Here is a 19,349-nt window from a genome sequence, read left to right as displayed (position 1 = left end):
AGACAACTGTTGCAATATTTTACACCAACAATTACAGTATCTGTTATCCACCCAGCAGCCCTCAACTCTTACCCAGCACTCAGACACATTAAAACACTGATATAACAATACATATTTAATGAATCCGTTACAAACATCAACACAAAAACTAGTTGTGACTCTTAAAATGTCATTAAATATTTGTTCTAGAATCTATGGCAAACATTTACCAAATTATATTTTCATGTAACGTTTTTAGTTACTAAAACATCCATAATCTCAAAAATCAAAGGCACTAAACTGGCATGAAAAAGGCTTTTCAGTGTTCAATACTGCCATATATTTACAGTTTGCTGAAAAAGTCATGTACACTTACTATTTTGGTTTTCCTACCTATTGACATTACAATAAACATTACAAAAGTGAAACATTAAACAGGTCAGTGAGAATGGAAGAATGTCATTCTTTTCACATTGTCTTTGTTAGTTGGATATTTTAGTGTTGTTGGATATTTTAGTTTATCAGTGTGTCCTACTAGGCCTACATACACATATTACAATTAACAATTTAACCATATTTGTTGCATAACCTTTGTCACACTGAGCTTTAGCTTGACAATCATGGTGCAGTGTTTTTGGCACAAACCAGCTCCTTATTTTCCACTACACTCCACATCCTGAATAGCTCCTGAGGACTCAATTTATGGACTACGATGAGGTTTTTGAAAAAGCAAGGTTCTCTGTTCATTGGACTCACTCTGCGTTTCATGATGCCAAAGGTCCTGAAACCTATGTGCATCTCTGGAGTCAAGTGTAGCTTCTGGAGGCACATTCCCAAAAACACATCATCAATGGGATAGAGCTCCAAGTCCTCTGAAACCACAAACAGTCTATGAGCTAATTGTGAGGACATTAAAAACCCACCACCACCAACATAAGGTGGGTACGGTTTGTCAAACAGCTCTTTGGGGATGTAGTATTTACTTTGATGGTTTCTGATGGGAATGGCTTTGGATATGGTGTCCCCAACAAATAAGTTCAGCTCTTTGCGGTCCTCAGTCTTGAAACCAATAAGTTCCAGTAAGTTCTTTGTATTCACGAAAACGTCGTCATCCCCTTTGAATATAAACTTGGCACTAGAACAGTGAATATCAAACCATTTCAGAAAATTTACCTCTTTCAAGGTGAGGTTGAAAAATGTGTCCATAAAATCCCATTGAAGAATGTCTCCATATATAATGTCCTCATACTCAATCAACTTTTGAAGGTTTTTCGTGTCTTTACCATTTGTAGGGCTTCCTAGAAGAAACAGCGTTTTTATTCTCTTACCATCAATTTCCTGTTCCCTACCCCAGGTATTACGCACGGCCTCTCGCCTATCATGCTGCTCTATAACGGATTTTACAACCATGAGCAGGTGTACGTCTCCATTCCTGCATTTATCCGGGTGATTTATTAACATTGGGAAATAGCGACAATGTCTGTGTAGCACAAATTGGTGGAACCTCGGATCCAAACGTCGAAACCAATCATTTTTCCTCACGGCTGAATCTTCACTGCAGTTCATAACGTGTACATCCCAAGTAGCTAGAGTAGCGTTGGACACCTTCACCCGTGGCGCATCCAAATCATCACCAAGAACAGGCGAGTAGTTTCCCAAACTGCTTTTCAATAGGCCTTTTCCTTTGTAGAAATCACACTCAGGTCCACACCAACCGGCTTCTTCCTGGCGTTTAACCTCTATATCATCCTTGATGCTGTTATCCACAAGCTTGAACTTTTGGATCATCAATAAAGACGCAAAAACTAGAGACAAGCTGAGGAGAGTTTTCAATGCCCTCTTTCTTCTGAAAAAAATATCCATATCTATGGCGCAAAACGTGTAATGAATAAGAAATCCTTAAATTGAATATGTACCCTTATTGTTAAAGCATCTCATTAATTTTGGCTACATCTTAGTGAGTCTATTCACTGTCCCGTGACCAGCTACCTTGAGAGTAGGTAGCTGGACGCCAACATGCTATTCCTTTAGCGTACAAAAAGACTCATCTATATTTCTTGGAAAGTAATCTCTGTTATATCATACAACAAAAAAACGTTATCGATGAGATTGTGGACTGGTCTTGAAAAGTGACTGTTGCCTACAAACTTATCCACTTACTCAGTTCCCACTAAGCATGGACCGACTTCTTTTGTACATATTTTGTGGGGGTCCTGTCCAGACCGGCCTTCTTTGTTTGGTATTTTTTTGGTGTGGTTTGGACCAGCCACCGATTGTTAATTTTTGATCCGGTCCGAACCAATCACAGATGTCTATATTTGGTTCAGATTTCGTCCAGTCCGGAAAATATGTATTTTGAACTTTCATTCATAACCTAAAATTAACCTAACTTCGACGTCAGAAAATATACGTATTTTCAACATTATTTTATTTACTGGGTTTTTTATCCTCCCCATTACACATATCTGTGACAATATGCAGGTTTCTTATTTCACATCACAAGTGGCTCACTAGACTGCGTCTCAGGTTGGCTCACTCATCTTTTAGTCTTTAAATTAGATATCTAATAGCATAAGTTACTTGAAAAACTACGGCTCAGGCTATATTGTCCATTTGATTGCACCTGCCATTTATTTATCAGCCATCAAGCAATACAGTGTATTGTCTTATTATAATGATAATAATACTGTATTATATAATAGGTTATTGTGCATTATTATATGCATTATAATATCACAGCCTACATACAATTGCCCATCAACGTATCTAAGGAACTAAATTTAAGTCCCTTAGCTACCATCAACGTAGCTTTAGAAAACGTAATTATAAATTATAGGGTACATTTGTTTTGCAATAATCATCCATTAACACAAAAATATATTTATCACACACATACACACAGAGAGAAAGAGAGATCCACAGGGACAAAATCAGTGTAACTCTAGACGCCCAAGCACAGATGAAAGGGGAAACCGGTGTCTTTGGGCTGTGTGAGGAAATACATTACAAGCTTTTACCACCCCCGTGTGTCGGTTTTGGAAATTGTCAAATGTGTCGTGTTTTTCCACCTCAAACAACGACCTTATTTATGCCCTGTATAAACATGTATTAAGTGCAGTAAGACACGACACTCAAGTTTTAGTCGAAACAACAAAGGCAAACAGATGCACCATTGACTGGCACAAGGAATCAAATGTTTCTTGATCATTCAGCATCAGAGACCTCGACCTCTGATTGAACTGCACGTGACTTCTAGACGTAGCTACATTTTTCGGAATTCGAGCGCTGTCTCGACTCACCACTCGGACCAGAAAACAACACGGTGTCTTTTTTAAATTTTTTTATCAGAACGACGATTTTACCGTTTGCTAACGACCTGTATTTAGAACAAAATTACTATTGGTTGAATTAGCTAGCGACGTCTACAGAAATTTGTGCAAAAGCGACTGTTAACAAGCTTGCAATCCAGTGACTGACATGTAGCTAACTTCCGAAAATGAGGAAGAAACAGGTGAGTTTGTCCGAGTTAGTAGCTAGCAAACGTTAGCTAGTTAACCTCCCACAATATATACTATTATTTAACAGTATTTAGTTAGCGATTAAATTGTCCTACCTAGCAAAACAAATGCTACCTAAGCAAGCGATTCCATTGTCTTTGGGAATCCTGATTAGTCCTTATTTCATCGACTAACGGTAGTCTGTTAGCTAGCGGGGCAGTAGTTAGCTAGCTAACTATCTGTTGGTTACGGTAGCCAGCTAAGAAGTGTTCGTTATTTAGCTAGTTAATGTCTGTGCAACTGTTGATTAACAAAATGTCTGAACTAATTTCAGATGTCGAGTCGAGTTAGCAACTTGAAGCGGCGAAAGGAGAAGTGCGCTGTTCCCTCAAGCGACCGAAACCTCAAGGTGAAGAGTCCAGATAAGGTGAATGTTGTTTTTAGTTCTCGGTTTAGATACGTGTTAAATTATGGCTGGTCCATCAGTGAAGCCTTTTAATATTTTGAATAATCTGTTTTGCCTTCAGAGTTCAGTGAAGAGGATGGATGTTAAAAAAATGGAAGACTCAAAAAACGAAATTCCCCTGAATGACTGTATGGTTGGCGGTTGTATGGAGTCAACAACTACTTCTGAGAGGCTCATTTGTGACGGTTATAAATGGGATGAAAAGACACGTTGTGGCGCACCACCAGACATGGATGAATTGTGGGAGGGTAAAGAGAATGGTCTGAGATTTGAGTTGAATTACCGCAGAACAAACGTGTTACCAGAGAATATGGAGGGTGATGAAACTGAAGCGGGTGTTGTGATTGATAAGAGCATCTTCCTTGATGATGACAGCAACCAGGTTCTTCCTGTGGAAAAGTTCTTCGGAAACATGGAAGTTGTACAGGTGAGAGGAGATTTTTACAAGAAGTGCTTGGTGTGATGGGTGAAATAATGGTCGGATGTTTGGAGTATGTGGCCTAATTTCAAATACTGTTATTTCCATTTGCCTTGTAGGATTGTCCACAGAGATCTGCAGCCTCCTCGACCTTCAGCAGGAGGGAGCACCGGAGACGACAGTACTACGCCAAAGAGGACAGTGATGAAGAGGGCTACACCGACATGCAGCAAGAGGACATAAATGGCACTTAGTTTATAGAACTAAATCCTATCAATGGGATGGATTAAAACCTCTGTCCTTTTACTAGCCTAATGGCAGACAAGTCTGGGAAAGTGGATTTGTTCAATGGAACGAGGGTATCAAGTTAACTTTTTGCCAGCATGTACCCCAAAGTTTTTAAATTTGTATTGATATTTAAAAAGCTATTTGCACTAACAAAGTAACTTCTTGCTTTTCAATTATCAGGACCTATAGTATGTATATATTGTTTAATTGGTACAGGGTAAGCGCTTGTTCTATTTTTATTGAATGTGTCTTTTACTTTGTTACTGGTTGCCTTGTCAGTATGTATGCACAGTAATATCTTTTTATTTGGTGTTTTTATATTGCTATGTAATAGCACGACTGAATGAATGCAACATATAAATCATGTAGTCGTTAGGCAGGTTTCCATTGACCCGGGTTTATTAGACAAAAGCAATGTACCGACAAAAAAATGGTGATGTGTAACGGAAACTGCAGATATAGGAAACACTTTCTAAAGACACAAATTACAACATTTATATCAGTTCGATGGGTGGGATTTTCCTTTCTTCAAACTTTCTTTGTAATAAATGATTGCTGAATACTTTGGAAGGTTCATGGGGAAAGTGTCATGAGCTCCATGCTACATTTAATTCTAAATGCCTACTGCTTGCAAAATCAATTTCTTCTACTGGTTGGCTGGCAACTTTCACCATTTAGTTATTTCTGATCTGCAGGACTAAATTTCACAGTGGCACGGACAGTGGTGATACGTTGGCACAAAATTAGTCAATTATTGGATTATATCCATTCTGGCTTTCTCGGACTACCTGAGACATAACCGATAGGTGGGAGAGAATACAGTCTGTTGCCAGTTTAAGTGCAATTTGCCTAAACGGGTAATGGAAACTCATTCTGATTGGCTGGGCCTGGCTCCCCAGTGGGTAGGCATGGCTGCACACCTGCCCGGTCGTGACTAGACATGAATTTATTTCAATTGATGGATTTTCCTTATATGAACTGTTACTCAGTAAAAAAAAAATGAAATTGTTGCATGTTTTATATTTTTGTTCAGTATATTTTCAATGCCAACTTTGTAAATGTTGACAAAAATCACTGTAGAAGTTAAACATAGGTAATGTTACACTGCCAATACAAGGAGCAAGTAAACTTTTTTGAATTTTCAATGACCCGTGTCTGTATTCCACAAACACATTTACACTTGCCCAAATGAAAGCATAACTTTATCACATAATTATCTAATGACGCTTACAGGCCATGTAGCTGCAATCAGTTCTCAAGTCAAATTTTATTTGTCAAATGTGCCAAATAGAACAGGTGTATTTTCAAACCTTAGTGAAACGCTTACTTACAAGCCCTTAACCAACAATGCTTTGAGAAGTTTTAAGAAAAATAAGTGTTAAGTAAAACATAGAAAATAAAAGTTACAAATAATTCAACAGCAGCAGTAAAATAACAATGCGAGGCTATATACAGGGGGTACCAGTACAGAGTCAATGTGCGAGGGCAACGGTTAGTCGAGGTAAAAGAGGGGTCTGGTTGGCCCTTTGATTAGCTGTTCAGGAGTCTTATGGCTTGGGTGTAGAAGCTGTTAAGCCTTTTGGACCTAGACTTGGCGCTCCGGTGCCGCTTTCCGTGCGGTAGCAGAGAGAACAGTCTATGACTAGGGTGGCTGGAGTCTGACCATTTTTAGGGCCTTCCAATGACAACGCCTGGTATTGAGGTCCTGGATGGCAAGAAGCTTGGCCCCAGTGATGTACTGGGCTGTATCCACTACCCTTTGTAGTGCCTTGCGGTCGGAGGCCGAGCAGTTGCCATACCAGGCAGTGATGCAACCAGTCAAGACGCTCTTGATGGTGCAGCTGTAGAACCTTTTGAGTATCTGACGACCCATGCCGAATCTTTTCAATCTCCTGATGGGGAATAGGTTTTGCTGTGCCCTCTTCATGACTGTCTTAGTGTGTTTGGACCATGATAGTTTGTTGGTGATGTGGATACCAACCTGCTCCATTACAGCCCCGTCGATGAGAATGGGGGTGTGCTCGGTCCTCCTTTTCCTGTAGTCTACCATCTTCTCCTTTGTCTTGATCACGATGAGGGAGAGGTTGTTGTCCACACGGCCAGGTCTCTGACCTCCCTTAGGCTGTGTCATCGTTGTCTGTGATCAGGCCTACCACTATTGTGTCATCTGCAAACTTGATGATGGTGTTAAGAGTTGTGCCTAGCCATGCAGTCATGAGTGAACAGGGAGTACAGGAGGGGACTGAGCACGCACCCCTGAGGGGCCCCCCGTGTTGAGGATCAGCAAGGCGGATGTGTTGTTACTTACCCTTACCACCTGGGGGTGGCCCGTCAGGTAGTTCAGGATCCAGTTTCAGAGGGAGGTGTTTAGTCCCAGGGTCCTTAGCTTAGTGATGAGCTTTGAGGGCACTATGGTGTTGAATGCTGAGCTGCAGTAAATGAATAGCATTCTCAAATAGGTGTTCCTTTTGTCCAGATGAGAAAGGGCAGTGTTGAGTGCAATAGAGATTGCATCATCTGTGGATCTGTTGGGGTGGTAAGCAAATTGGAGTGGGTCAAGGGTTTCTGGAATAATGTTGTTGATGTGAGCCATGACCAGCCTTTCAAAGCACTTTATGGCTACAGACGTGAGTGCTATGGGTCGGTATTCAATTAGGCATGATATTTTAGTGTTCTTACGGAGAGCGTGATCACACAGTCATCCGGAACAGCTGATGCTCTCATGCATGTTTCAGTGTTACTTGCCTCAAAGTGAGCATAGAAGTAATTTAGCTCGTCCTGGTATGCTCGTGTCACTGGGCAGCTTGCGGCTGTGCTTCCCTTTGTAGTCTGTAATAGTTTGCAAGTCCTGACACATCCGACGAGTGTCGGAGCCGGTGTAGTACGATTCAATCTTAGTCCTGTATTGACGCTTTGCTCTTACAAGCTTCCGGGTTAGAGTCCCGCTCCTTGAAAGCGGCAGCGCTACCCTTTAGCTCAGTGCGGATGATGCCTGTAATCCATGGCTTCTGGTTGGGGTATGTACGTACGGTCACTGTGGAGACATCATCAATGCACTTACTGATGAAGCCAGTGACTGATGTGGTGTACTCAATGCCATCGAAAGAATCCCGGAACATATTCCAGTCTGTGCTAGGAAAACAGTCCTGTAGTTTAGCGTCCGCTTCATCTGACCACTTTCTTGTTGACCGAGTCACTGGTGCTTCCTGCTTTAGTTTTTGATTGTAAGCAGGAATCAAGAGGATATAATTATGGTCAGATTTGCCAAATGGAGGGCGAGGGAGAGCTTTGTATACATATCTGTGTGGAGTAAAGGTGGTCTCGTTTTTTCCCCTTCTGGTTGCACATTTAACATGCTGGTAGAAATTATGTAAAATAAATGTAAGTTTCCCTGCATTAAAGTCCCCGGCCTCTAGGAGCTCCACCTCTGGATGAGTGTTTTCCTGTTTGCTTATGGCCGTAAACAGCTCTGCTCTAATAAAATCTGCGTGACTCCAAAACAATATAGTCAAACCTGAGACAACTTTCTTTCAATACTTTATTGGTTCCCCCCACACAATTATCCTGGAAACAGTAATGAAATTAGAATATACATCCAAATACAATATGAGAGCACATTAAAAGTATAATATATATATATATATATATATGAAAATGTCCAAACAAATCATTCTCTATGCATTGGAGTGGCAGGGTAGCCTTGTGGTTAGTGTTAGACTAGTAACCGAAATGTTGCAAGATCCCTGAGCTGACAAGGTACAAATCTGTAATTCTGCCCCTGAACAAGGCAGTTAACCCACTTAGGCAATCATTGAAAATAATAATTTGTTCTTAACTGACTTCCCTAGTTAAATAAAGGTCAAATAAAAAAAAATGATTAGACAGGTGTAATCAATCTGGTAATAGCTCCACCTTGACATCTGATAGGAAAGGGGGGGGGGTCTTCAGTACAACAAAACAGTGTTTTGCATTTTAAATTCAACGGAAAAAGGTAGTGAACGACCAGTTGAAGAACAGTGTGATTATGGCGTCCCAGAAGATTGTACGGTATGTGCTTCACGTGTTTCAAATAGTTACATCCATATTGATCAGGCCACAACCACCAAACGGGCACAAATTTACCTCAAAGGCTGTTGAAGCATGGTACGCACCATTTTGGGGACATGTGTCTTTCAGTACAAACCGTCACACAATGTAGCAAGCATTGAATCACACTGAATGCACCCTGTGCATAGGGATTAGGGGACGATTTGGGATTGGCCCATTGACTACTACCCAATCAGTGACTCATAATGGAGTGCTTTTTAATATCACTAGCACAAAATGATCAACAAATCAGCTGTTCTGAGAGCAGCAGAAAACAATGTTCCCTGCCCAGAATTACATTTAGTTCAATTTACCAGTAGTTATAAGTATTGTACTTTATCTGTTTAAGAATAACCAAACACTACAAAGGGCATCTGCCCTGAAATGTAAAAGCATTTTCCCTTTATAATCCTTTTCGTTTGCCCCATTTGTACATGTTTCTTTTATCACACAGCAAGTCATGGGCACTTTTCTTGTGGCATACAATATGCACCAGCTTTAGATTCTCCCGAGTGAACAGCAGTTTATAAAAATAGTCCAGGTTTATGTTGCTGCTCTTGCGGTTCTGCAGTGCTTCCACCAGGGCAGGAATGACCGTCCTCTTCTTCTCAATCCTGGGACAGAGATTTCTACAGATTTGATCCATAACTGACAGGACATAATTATCAATTGGAATGTTATGTAAGAAAGCTTTTTTTTGTAATACTGTTTCCAACACGATTGTGAGCCTGACATTCTGAATGATATTAATAACCGTTATTCACTAAACCCACCTGTGGTCCAAGTTCCAGGTGCTAAAGAGAATCCTGCTCTCTCGGTTGCCATAGGGGTTGATGGAGTGGAGGGAAATGCATTCATCCTGGTCAAATGCACCCTGAGGAAAGGAGAGGGATGGGGGAAGGACACAGGCTATAAGACAGGATGCTATGGAGCCAAACATGATCTGGAACTGTTGGTAACCATTCACAGCTCCATCATGACTGTGACTATGGTACATCACATAATTCATTATGTTGTGTTTATGCTTTATTATAGTCGAATCCTGCATTACTAGCCACTTTCAGGTTCAGAAATGTTACCTGACAGGAGAACCATCCATCCTTGGTGCATAGTCGATTGAGTTCCTTCTCTGTCCTGTTGAAGTAGCAGCCATTGTACTTGTCAGACTTCAGCTGCATCACCAAGGACTCTGCAGTCTTCTTATATTCAGCCTTGAGTTTAGGCTTTTGGATTGTTTGAGCATAACTATCCACCTGTGAATAAGCAAACTATAAAATCAGTCATGAGTAAGTATATTGTTTCCCCTCAGAAAATAGAAGGGCAGATAACAATTTGGAGTAGATTTGTTATAATGAGAATCACTTCTTGACAGTCCCAACCACTTTCAGTGTCAAACCAAAGCATCAGTAATACAGTTTTACCTCCTTCATGTATCCACGAATCCTGCTCTCACAGTTGTACTTCATGTAGGCCGATTTGGTCTTAAATCTGACATCAATTCCTGAAAGCACAGAAATGGAAGAGTGCAACTTTAAAAAGGCACAGTTTGGTTCAGCTAAATATAAAAAGTGTCTTATACTTTGCTCCATCTTGCTTTTGGCTATCACATTGTTTCCTGCAGGATTTCTTTCCATCCCGAGATAAAGGACTTTTTACCTTGGAACCAGTCTTCATCATCTTCTCTGTTTTCAGTCTCAGAGCTGTCCTTCAAATGCAGCAGCAGTTCCCCCAGGAGTTTGCGTCTCTTTGGAGACCGCTCGTCTGAGAGAAGCCCCTTAGCCGCATCAATCAGAAGATCTGAGTTCCTGTCGGTGTCCAGCAACCGGCTTATGTCACAGACAACTGGAATAATAACAAATCATACCTGTTATTTAAATTGATTCACAGAACAACTTTTGTTAGCTACACATCTAAGCCATGGCACCAATGTGACCAACTGGGTTTGAAGCCCAGACAGCCTAACTGGCCAACCTGGACTCCGAGGTAGACGTAAATCTGGAACACTCCAATTAGTATGATGTTGCATTTCTTATGGTATGTATTAATTTGTGGATGTCCATCATCCATTTCGTATGATACGTTACAAATTAAAATTCATATTAATACTGTATGTAACAAATTGCAATTCGTACAATATGTTTCTAATTCCAATTTGTTGTGGCTAATGTTGGCTAGGTGGCTAACGTTAGCTAGGTTAGGGGTTAGAATCAAGATGAGTAGTTAGGTTAAAGGGTTAAGGTTAGTGCAGTGTTTCCCAGGACCAAGTTTGGGAAATACTGGGTTTGGGGAAGGGTTAGCTAACATGCTAAGTAATTGTAAAGTAGAAGGTAGTCGCAAAGTTACCAAAGCTGTCCGTGATGAGATTCAAACACGCAACCTTTAGGTTGCTAGATGTTTGCATTATCCACCCTACTTTTTGCTTAAGTAACCTTCTGTCTTATGCAACCATGCCAAACATATCATACTAATTTGGGGTACCCGGATTTACATGTACACTGTTATGTCTAGTCTATGAGACCAGGCTGCACTGGCAAGTAAAGTTAAGCTACACATTAGTGAGTGTGGTTAACTGCTCTTCCTACAAGTGAAAGCATGGCTAATCCATCATTTTCAAATCAATTAACGCAATTATTTGCCTACGTAAAGTATTTGAAGTGCATATTTAAATTAGTATTGTTATCATACATTTACTATGCACAGCTACATAAAGTAAGTTTCATCATTATATTAATGTGCATGCAACCAAGTCTGAGGTGGTTAGTTGGCTAGTTGTTTGTCACAGTTAAAAAAATTAACTCACATCCGCTCCATTTCTCACCCATGGCAAGAAGGACAAGTTCAGCATTGTCTGGAAGACTTCGGAAATAGTCCTCTGACAATTCTGTTCCATCTTCATACAAGCAAATATGCGAACCCACGAGTGGAACCTATAAGAAAAGGATTCACATAATTTAAACAAAAGAACAATGTAACTGTAACTATCGCCATTTCCTTATTGCAGGTGTTGCTGTTTCGGTCGGGTAGCAGTAGAATGTGCTAAATATTGCTAAACTACTGGGCGAAATCGTACCTGTAGAAGTTTACTCCCCTTTTTGAGAAGCTCTTTCAGACTTGTTGCAGCCACCCCATATTTTGTAGTTTCATTCAGACTTCTTATTTTGACAAGTTTGTTTTTTCTGAAAAGTCCAAACATCGCGCCTTTTCTTCTATGAAGACCATTGTGCAAAGAAAGGACTCATACTGCCAACTACCGGACAGGCTGTAAAATGATCCAATATTCTTCTTCTTCTATGGTATATTGGTGATCACACAATGTTAATGTGATTTCCGGATGGAAACAGGATTCCCCCCCCAAACTCTGGTCTCTACACAGGGGAGCCTGGTAGGGTGGGTCTTCCGGCACCAGTACCTGTTGCAAGTCTTCTGATGAAAAATCCTTAAGTCCTGAAAACTTTTCTGCTACAGCCACAATTATGTCCAGTTTCTTAGACTTATTTGAGACTTGTGGTGTATAGTTTATAACTGTGGCAATGAACGCAACAAAATCCACCCTTTTAACACAGGGTATCTCTTGTCTGGTAGAAAACATTTACTACAGGCTGTGGTGTATCCACTACTATTTCTTCACTAGCATCACATGTTTTCTCAATTATTTTAATCGCCTCTGCATAGGATATTCGATTGACAGGTCTAACTTTTGCCATCTCAATCTCGTTCACCCTTAAAGGGCACTTCAGGAACTCAGGATCATGATCCCCACCACAATTGCAACACGGTCTTCCTTCTACACACCGTTCTTCAGTATACTCTGTTCGTCTGCATACACTTGAAAGATGGCCAAATCCTTTCAAGTCTTACACTACAGTGGTTTGGGGACAAAAGCTCTTACGGCTTATCTTACATAACCAAGATTCACATGCGTAGGTACAGTGCCTTGCGAAAGTATTCGGCCCCCTTGAACTTTGCGACCTTTTGCCACATTTCAGGCTTCAAACATAAAGATATAAAACTGTATTTTTTTGTGAAGAATCAACAACAAGTGGGACACAATCATGAAGTGGAACGACATTTATTGGATATTTCAAACTTTTTTAACTAATCAAAAACGGAAAAATTGGGCGTGCAAAATTATTCAGCCACTTTACTTTCAGTGCAGCAAACTCTCTCCAGAAGTTCAGTGAGGATCTCTGAATGATCCAATGTTGACCTAAATGACTAATGATGATAAATACAATCCACCTGTGTGTAATCAAGTCTCCGTATAAATGCACCTGCACTGTGATAGTCTCAGAGGTCCGTTAAAAGCGCAGAGAGCATAATGAAGAACAAGGAACACACCAGGCAGGTCTGAGATACTGTTGTGAAGAAGTTTAAAGCCGGATTTGGATATAAAAAGATTTCCCAAGCTTTAAACATCCCAAGGAGCACTGTGCAAGCGATAATATTGAAATGGAAGGAGTATCAGACCACTGCAAATCTACCAAGACCTGGCCGTCCCTCTAAACTTTCAGCTCATACAAGGAGAAGACTGATCAGAGATGCAGCCAAGAGGCCCATGATCACTCTGGATAAACTGCAGAGATCTACAGCTGAGGTGGGAGACTCTGTCCATAGGACAACAATCAGTCGTATATTGCACAAATCTGGCCTTTATGGAAGAGTGGCAAGAAGAAAGCCATTTCTTAAAGATATCCATAAAAAGTGTCGATTAAAGTTTGCCACAAGCCACCTGGGGGAGACACCAAACATGTGGAAGAAGGTGCTCTGGTCAGATGAAACCAAAATTGAACTTTTTGGCAACAATGCAAAACGTTATGTTTGGCATAAAAGCAACACAGCTCATCACCCTGAACACACCATCCCCACTGTCAAACATGGTGGTGGCAGCATCATGGTTTGGGCCTGCTTTTCTTCAGCAGGGACAGGGAAGATGGATCAAATTGATGGGAAGATGGATGGAGCCAAATACAGGACCATTCTGGAAGAAAACGTGATGGAGTCTGCAAAAGACCTGAGACTGGGACGGAGATTTGTCTTCCAACTAGACAATGATCCAAAACATAAAGCAAAAGGTGGCGCTACAAAGTATTAACTTAAGGGGGCTGAATAATTTTGCACGCCCGATTTTTCAGTTTTTGATATGTTAAAAAAGTTTGAAATATCCAATAAATGTCGTTCCACTTCATGATTGTGTCCCACTTGTTGTTGATTCTTCACAAAAAAATAGTTTTATATCTTTATGTTTGAAGCCTGAAATGTGGCAAAAGGTCGCAAAGTTCAAGGGGGCCGAATACTTTCGCAAGGCACTGTATTTCATCTTTATCAAAAAACAACAGGACCAACAGACTTACTTATTTTTCCCCATTCACCCAGCGGTCAGACGCCGGGCACCAATCACACCAGGAATTCTCTTCTTGTATTCAACCTGAACATCCGTTGTCACCCCTGAGATGACTCTGTGCTCTACTCCGAAGTTCAAAACATAAAACTTCTGTTGTGCGGATTCTTCTGAGCCCCACTGCAATATTCCTCTGCTCTTCAGAAATACATTTAATCAAAATAAGACCACTCCTGGTCACTCTGACAGACTCCACTTTTCCAGGCGCATTTTTCACCATTTTCGATACCTCAAATGGATTTCCCACATATGCATCCTTACTCAACAAACGCATCTCAGCAAGATGCGATTCATTATCATTCACACACATATATTCCACTCTAATTTTAGACATTTTCCTTTTTGTTCCAGTTTTTGATACTACTGTTGTCCATTCAGAACATCCGTCTCTTATGCAATTTTCAATTCAAAAGCTTTATTAGCATGAGAAACATACACCATTTATACAAAAGTATGGGGATACCCCTTCAAATGAGTGGATTCGACTATTTCAGCAACACCCATTGCTGACAGGTGTATAAAATTGAGCACACAGTCATGCAATCTCCATAGACAAACATTGGCAGTAGAATGGCCTTACTGAAGAACTCAGTGACATAGCAAGCCACCTTCCCAACAAGTCAGTTCATCAAATTTCTGCCCTGCTAGAGCTGCTCTGGTCAACTGTAAGTGCTTTTATTGTGAAGTGTAAACCTCTAGGAGCAACAACAGCTCAGCTGCGAAGTGATAGGCGACACGAGCTCACAGAACGGGACCGCTGAGTGCGTAGCGCGTAGTACAAACTGCCTCTGAAAGCAACATCAGCACAATAACTGTTCGTCGGGAGCTTCATGAAATGTGTTTCCATTGCCGAGCAGCTGCACACAAGCCTAAAATCACCATGCGCAATGCCAAGCGCCGGCTGGAGTGGTGTAAAGCTTGTCGCCATTGGACTCTGGAAAATGGAAACACATTCTCTGGAGTGATGAATCAAGCTTTACCATCTGGCAAACAGACAAATCTGTTTGGCGGACGCCAGGAGAACGCTACCTGCCCAAAGGAATAGTGCCAACTGTAAAGTTTGGTGGAGGAGGAATAATGGTTTGGGGCTATTTTTCATGGTTTGGGCTAGACCTCTTAGTTCCAGTGAAGGCAGATCAAATCAAATTGTATTTTTCACATACACGTGTTTAGCAGATGTTATTTCGGGTGCAGCAAAATGCTTGTGTATTGTGTATTTTCTTCTATGAAGACCATTGTGCAGAAACATGCAAAGAAAGGACACGCTACAGCATAGGGTACAATAACATTCTAGACGATTCTGTGCTTCCAACTTTGTGACAACAGTTTGTGGAAGGCCCTTTCTTGTTTCAGAATGACAATGCTCCTGTGCACAAAGCGAAGTCCATATAGAAATGGTTTGTCGAGATCGGTGTGGAAGAACTTGACTGGCCTGCACAGAGCCCTGACCTCAACCCCATCGAACACCTTTGGGATGAATTGGAACGCCGACTGCGAGCCAGGCCTAATCACCCAACATCAGTGCCCGACCTCACAATTGCTCGTGGCTGAATGGAAGCAAGTCCTCACAGCAATCCCAACATCTTGTGGAAAGCCTTCCCAAAAGAGTGGAGGCTGATATAGCGGCAAAGGGGGGGACAAACTCAATTTTAATGCCCATGAATTTGGAATTAAATGTTCTACGAGAAGGTGTCCACTTACTTTTGTTCATGTAGTGTATGTTTACATTGCCAAAGTAAGTTAAATAGATAATAAACAAACAATCAAAAATGATCAGTCAACATTACACTCACAAAAGTTTCAAAGGAATAGAGACATTTGAAATGTCATATTATTGCTATGTACAGTGCTATAACAATGTACAAATAGTTCAAGTACAAAAGGGAAAATAAATAAACATTAAATACGGTTGTAGAAAAAGGAAGGAAGGGAAGCGCGGCTAAGGTATACAGTCGTGGACAAAAGTTTTGAGAATGACACAAATATGAATTTTCACAAAGTCTGATGCCTCAGTTTGTATGATGGCAATTTGCATAAACTGTTATGATGTTATAACAGTATATGATGTTATGTTATGAACAGTTATCAGATGAATTGCAATTAATTGCAAAGTCCCTCTTTGCCATGCAAATGAACTGAATCCCCCAAAAACATTTCCACTGCATTTCAGCCCTGCCACACGGCTCTGAAGGAAGGTGTTCTTCCTAGCAGCTTTCCAGACAGCATCCCTGTAGAATCTGGCAGTGAAGATGATGATATCGCTTGGTCTTGAATCGTTTTGCTGTTGCTTCTTGCTGAGGCGATGCGCAACATTAATGGTATCACCAACTTTGTTAGTCTCTGCAGGCATAACTTCTTGGCAGATGCGGATAGCCTCTCGTCGCACATCCCCATTCTCCATCTCTGGCACGCCGTAGAGTCTCAGGCTCTTCTTGTGTATTGTTCCAGATCAGTGAGACGTCTATGGTAGACATTGTTATTCTTTTCCACAACTTATTTTTTCAACTTCTGCCACTCCTTTTCACGTCCTTGATTTCACCATATGCAAACTCCAGTCTTTTTCAAGCCTTCGATAACCATGGTGTTCGCGCCTACCATTTTCTCAATGGCGTCAGACCTGGAGTTGATGAGTAAGGAGAAGGTAGCCACAATGTCAGAGTTCATGTTGGGTTTTTTGGAGGGTGGAGGTTTGCGCAGAGTAACTCTCACCGTCCAGAATTTGTTCTTAACTGACTTGCCTAGTTAAATAAATGTTCAATAAAAAATAAAACTACTTTCAGTGAGCATTAATCCCATGTCCCTGTGCTAGAGTAGTGACTCGAACTAGCTTTGGCTGCCATCTATTGGAAAGGAATGGTAACCACTGGGCAGCTAGTTGGCAGAGTCAAAGTAGACTTTAATAATATATGCCATTTAGCAGACGCCTTTATCCAAAGCGAACTGGGTACATGGTCGTGGAAAACGATCATAGAAACATGATTACAATTTTGATTTCATGGATGGTCAGTCCTTGCATCTATCTCTCGGTCTATGAATTTGAGAGTGGTTACATTTCTCCAGCCCCATCCCTCAGCTTTTTACTGAAAGAGGAGCAGGGAGACACTTTATTGTTTCTACTGCTGATTGCCACTTTAAAAGTTAAGATGGAGATTAAATACACACAAATATGTTAGACACTAAAAATGGACCATCACTCAGAGAGTTAGTGAATACACAACATCCAGCACAGCAAACAATCAATCAAATGTATTTTTACAAAAGCCCTTTTTACATCAAAATAATAACCACTGTGGTTATAGAGGGTGCAACAGTTCAACACCTCAGGAGCAAATGTCAGTTGTCTTTTTGTAGCTGAGCATTCATAGGTTGAGAGAGAGAGAAAATGGAAACAGCAGAACTGGGACAAGGTAGCACATCCATTGAAACGAGTTTTAAAAAACTGCATTAAAACAATTCCACTCCGATTCCCTTTATGGATGGGTGTATCTTTGAATTCGCTGTTGAATGGCCTGCTCTTTCTCCATTTTCGGAACAACATCCTGCTCCCCCAAAGTGATTGATAGTATATCTTGGCTCGGACTGTGATGATTGTGATTCTGAGCTCTCAGGTTCATACAGCGAGTTATGGTCTTCACAGATCTCACTCTCATTCAGCTCCATCTGTGGCGTATAGGGGCAGGACCCGGTTGTATACTGATGGTTGTGAGAGCAATCTAGCTGGGCCCTGAGCTCTTTAGTGATGGTCCCGGTGGACCTCTTCTCCACCGCAGCACGGGAACACTGGCACCCAGGAGTCAGTTTGGCATGCTGTACTAACTGTTCTTTCCTGTTGGTAGAAAACAATGAAGGCATCTATTAGGCTGTAATAATATTCAAGAATCACTGCATATACTTGAAATAAACAATAGCCTTAAAATTGCATGGATTTGCATGTACCACCTCTGCCTTCTGCACAGTCTCCTCCAGGATGAAAACATTTTCAGGGATGAAGATGTCATCCTGAAAAAAATAAAATGTTTTGTTAAGACAACTCAACCCAAATATATCAGTTGGCATTAACAAGCTACTCGTCTTGTATGCTTTGTCCCCACACACACAGCAAACACAAGGACATTTGTTTTTCAGAAAACATTAGCTATGTCAACTTCAGTCTAGCTAAACGAGGTGGAGCTAACAAAACATTACAAAAACAAATCTGTCAACAAAATGTGTTACAGTACTTGACTATCTGAGGTGGAAGCTAGCTATAAACTAGTAACGTTGCCTCATAACGGGTACACGAAACTGTGTTGCAATTTTAGTTGCAGTTGAGTTGCTTGCTGACGTTATTTTCTGGGGGGTGTTACACAAAACACTTCAGACACAATTAGCTAGTTACCTTCAGCTAGAGTTGCAATTAAGTTGTCCAGTGTCTAACACTAGCCTAGTCAACAACAGTCATGACCGGTTAACGTTACTTCAGGCTCCATTGCATTTACTCACGTCGCCTCCTCCATTCAGTTGCTTTTGCTTGACTCCAAAAATCAGTGATGTTCATGATGGTCGGTTGGTAACCCCTACACCATAACCCTCAATTTCAAATGGAGGCGCAAGCAGAGGGCTTCAACGTAGGCCTATGACTCCTTTCCATTCGGAAACTCCCAGTTTCCTCATCGAAAGTGCCCTTCATTGCGAAGTCTGCCTCCGCAAAGTGCTGTCTGCAGATCCTGCTAGGTCAAGCTGGCATGTCCTTCCTTTTCAGGACATGGAGCCACTTCTTCTAAAGTTGTAGGTCCATGGGAAGCCGATGGTAGTTTACAGAGGGATTTTTGGGGGCCAATTGAAACAGCCTGGCGCTATACAGTTCATGTTTGAATTACAACTTGCTGTTGCCATCTTCGTTGTCCGCCCCTAACCTCACTCTCTTCATTCACTCTCAGCACAAAAACTCAATACCACAGACAATTTGCTGATGCCTGCCAGTGAGCACTGGCATCAGTCGTTACTATGGCAATTTAAAATGGCGCTGACCGTAGCTCAAATAAACCTTGTCCCCAGGTTGTTGCTGTTCTCAGTCAACTTACCTGGTAAAATAACGGATAAATAAAATAATATGCCACTTTGCATTTCACATTAGACCCCTCCGAGGACAAGCTATTAAGAATGTTGCAATGTTTGAGCACTAAGAATTTGTCAGCTGCATAATAAAAATAAAAGTGAGTAAATAGATTTCTTCAC

General features: G+C 41.1%; 3 protein-coding genes and 1 long non-coding RNA gene across 7 annotated transcripts; 1 reads left to right on the top strand and 3 right to left on the bottom strand.

The window, feature by feature from the left end:
* Positions 1–94: 94 nt before the first annotated feature.
* On the bottom strand, positions 95–3,030 carry b3gnt7l (UDP-GlcNAc:betaGal beta-1,3-N-acetylglucosaminyltransferase 7, like). Its single transcript, XM_029664716.2, has one exon. It carries the CDS (start codon positions 1,840–1,842, stop codon positions 598–600), a length of 1,245 nt encoding a protein of 414 aa, XP_029520576.1. The 5' UTR covers positions 1,843–3,030; the 3' UTR covers positions 95–597.
* Positions 3,031–3,278: 248 nt separating this feature from the next.
* On the top strand, positions 3,279–5,793 carry LOC115132264 (uncharacterized). Its single transcript, XM_029664718.2, has 4 exons — positions 3,279–3,490; positions 3,811–3,903; positions 4,004–4,369; positions 4,480–5,793. Exons 1-4 carry the CDS (start codon positions 3,476–3,478, stop codon positions 4,612–4,614), a joined length of 609 nt encoding a protein of 202 aa, XP_029520578.2. The 5' UTR covers positions 3,279–3,475; the 3' UTR covers positions 4,615–5,793.
* A 2,379-nt stretch (positions 5,794–8,172) lies between these two features.
* On the bottom strand, positions 8,173–12,000 carry LOC115132822 (DNA fragmentation factor subunit beta-like). 4 transcript variants are annotated; one of them, XM_029665562.2, is made up of 7 exons: positions 11,805–12,000; positions 11,553–11,661; positions 10,391–10,576; positions 10,156–10,235; positions 9,814–10,002; positions 9,508–9,608; positions 8,173–9,348 (listed from the first exon to the last, which is right to left on the bottom strand). In XM_029665562.2, exons 1-7 carry the CDS (start codon positions 11,925–11,927, stop codon positions 9,138–9,140), a joined length of 999 nt encoding a protein of 332 aa, XP_029521422.1. In that variant the 5' UTR covers positions 11,928–12,000; the 3' UTR covers positions 8,173–9,137. The 4 variants fall into 4 exon arrangements, with proteins under 4 accessions (XP_029521422.1, XP_029521420.1, XP_029521421.1 ...); XM_029665560.2 differs by having other exon boundaries at positions 11,535–11,661; positions 11,805–11,998; XM_029665561.2 differs by having other exon boundaries at positions 9,814–9,987; positions 11,535–11,661; positions 11,805–11,996.
* Positions 12,001–15,760: 3,760 nt separating this feature from the next.
* LOC115132821 (uncharacterized) lies at positions 15,761–19,052 on the bottom strand. The gene is made up of 3 exons (XR_003864126.2): positions 18,615–19,052; positions 18,072–18,131; positions 15,761–17,958 (listed from the first exon to the last, which is right to left on the bottom strand). It is a non-coding gene; the product is annotated as an uncharacterized LOC115132821 (long non-coding RNA).
* Positions 19,053–19,349: the final 297 nt, after the last annotated feature.

Source organism: Oncorhynchus nerka, linkage group LG7, assembly GCF_034236695.1.
Source record: "Oncorhynchus nerka isolate Pitt River linkage group LG7, Oner_Uvic_2.0, whole genome shotgun sequence".
Classification (NCBI taxonomy): Eukaryota; Metazoa; Chordata; class Actinopteri; order Salmoniformes; family Salmonidae; genus Oncorhynchus; species Oncorhynchus nerka.
Note: the sequence above shows the minus strand (reverse complement) of the source record. Positions and strands in the feature narration are given on the sequence as shown.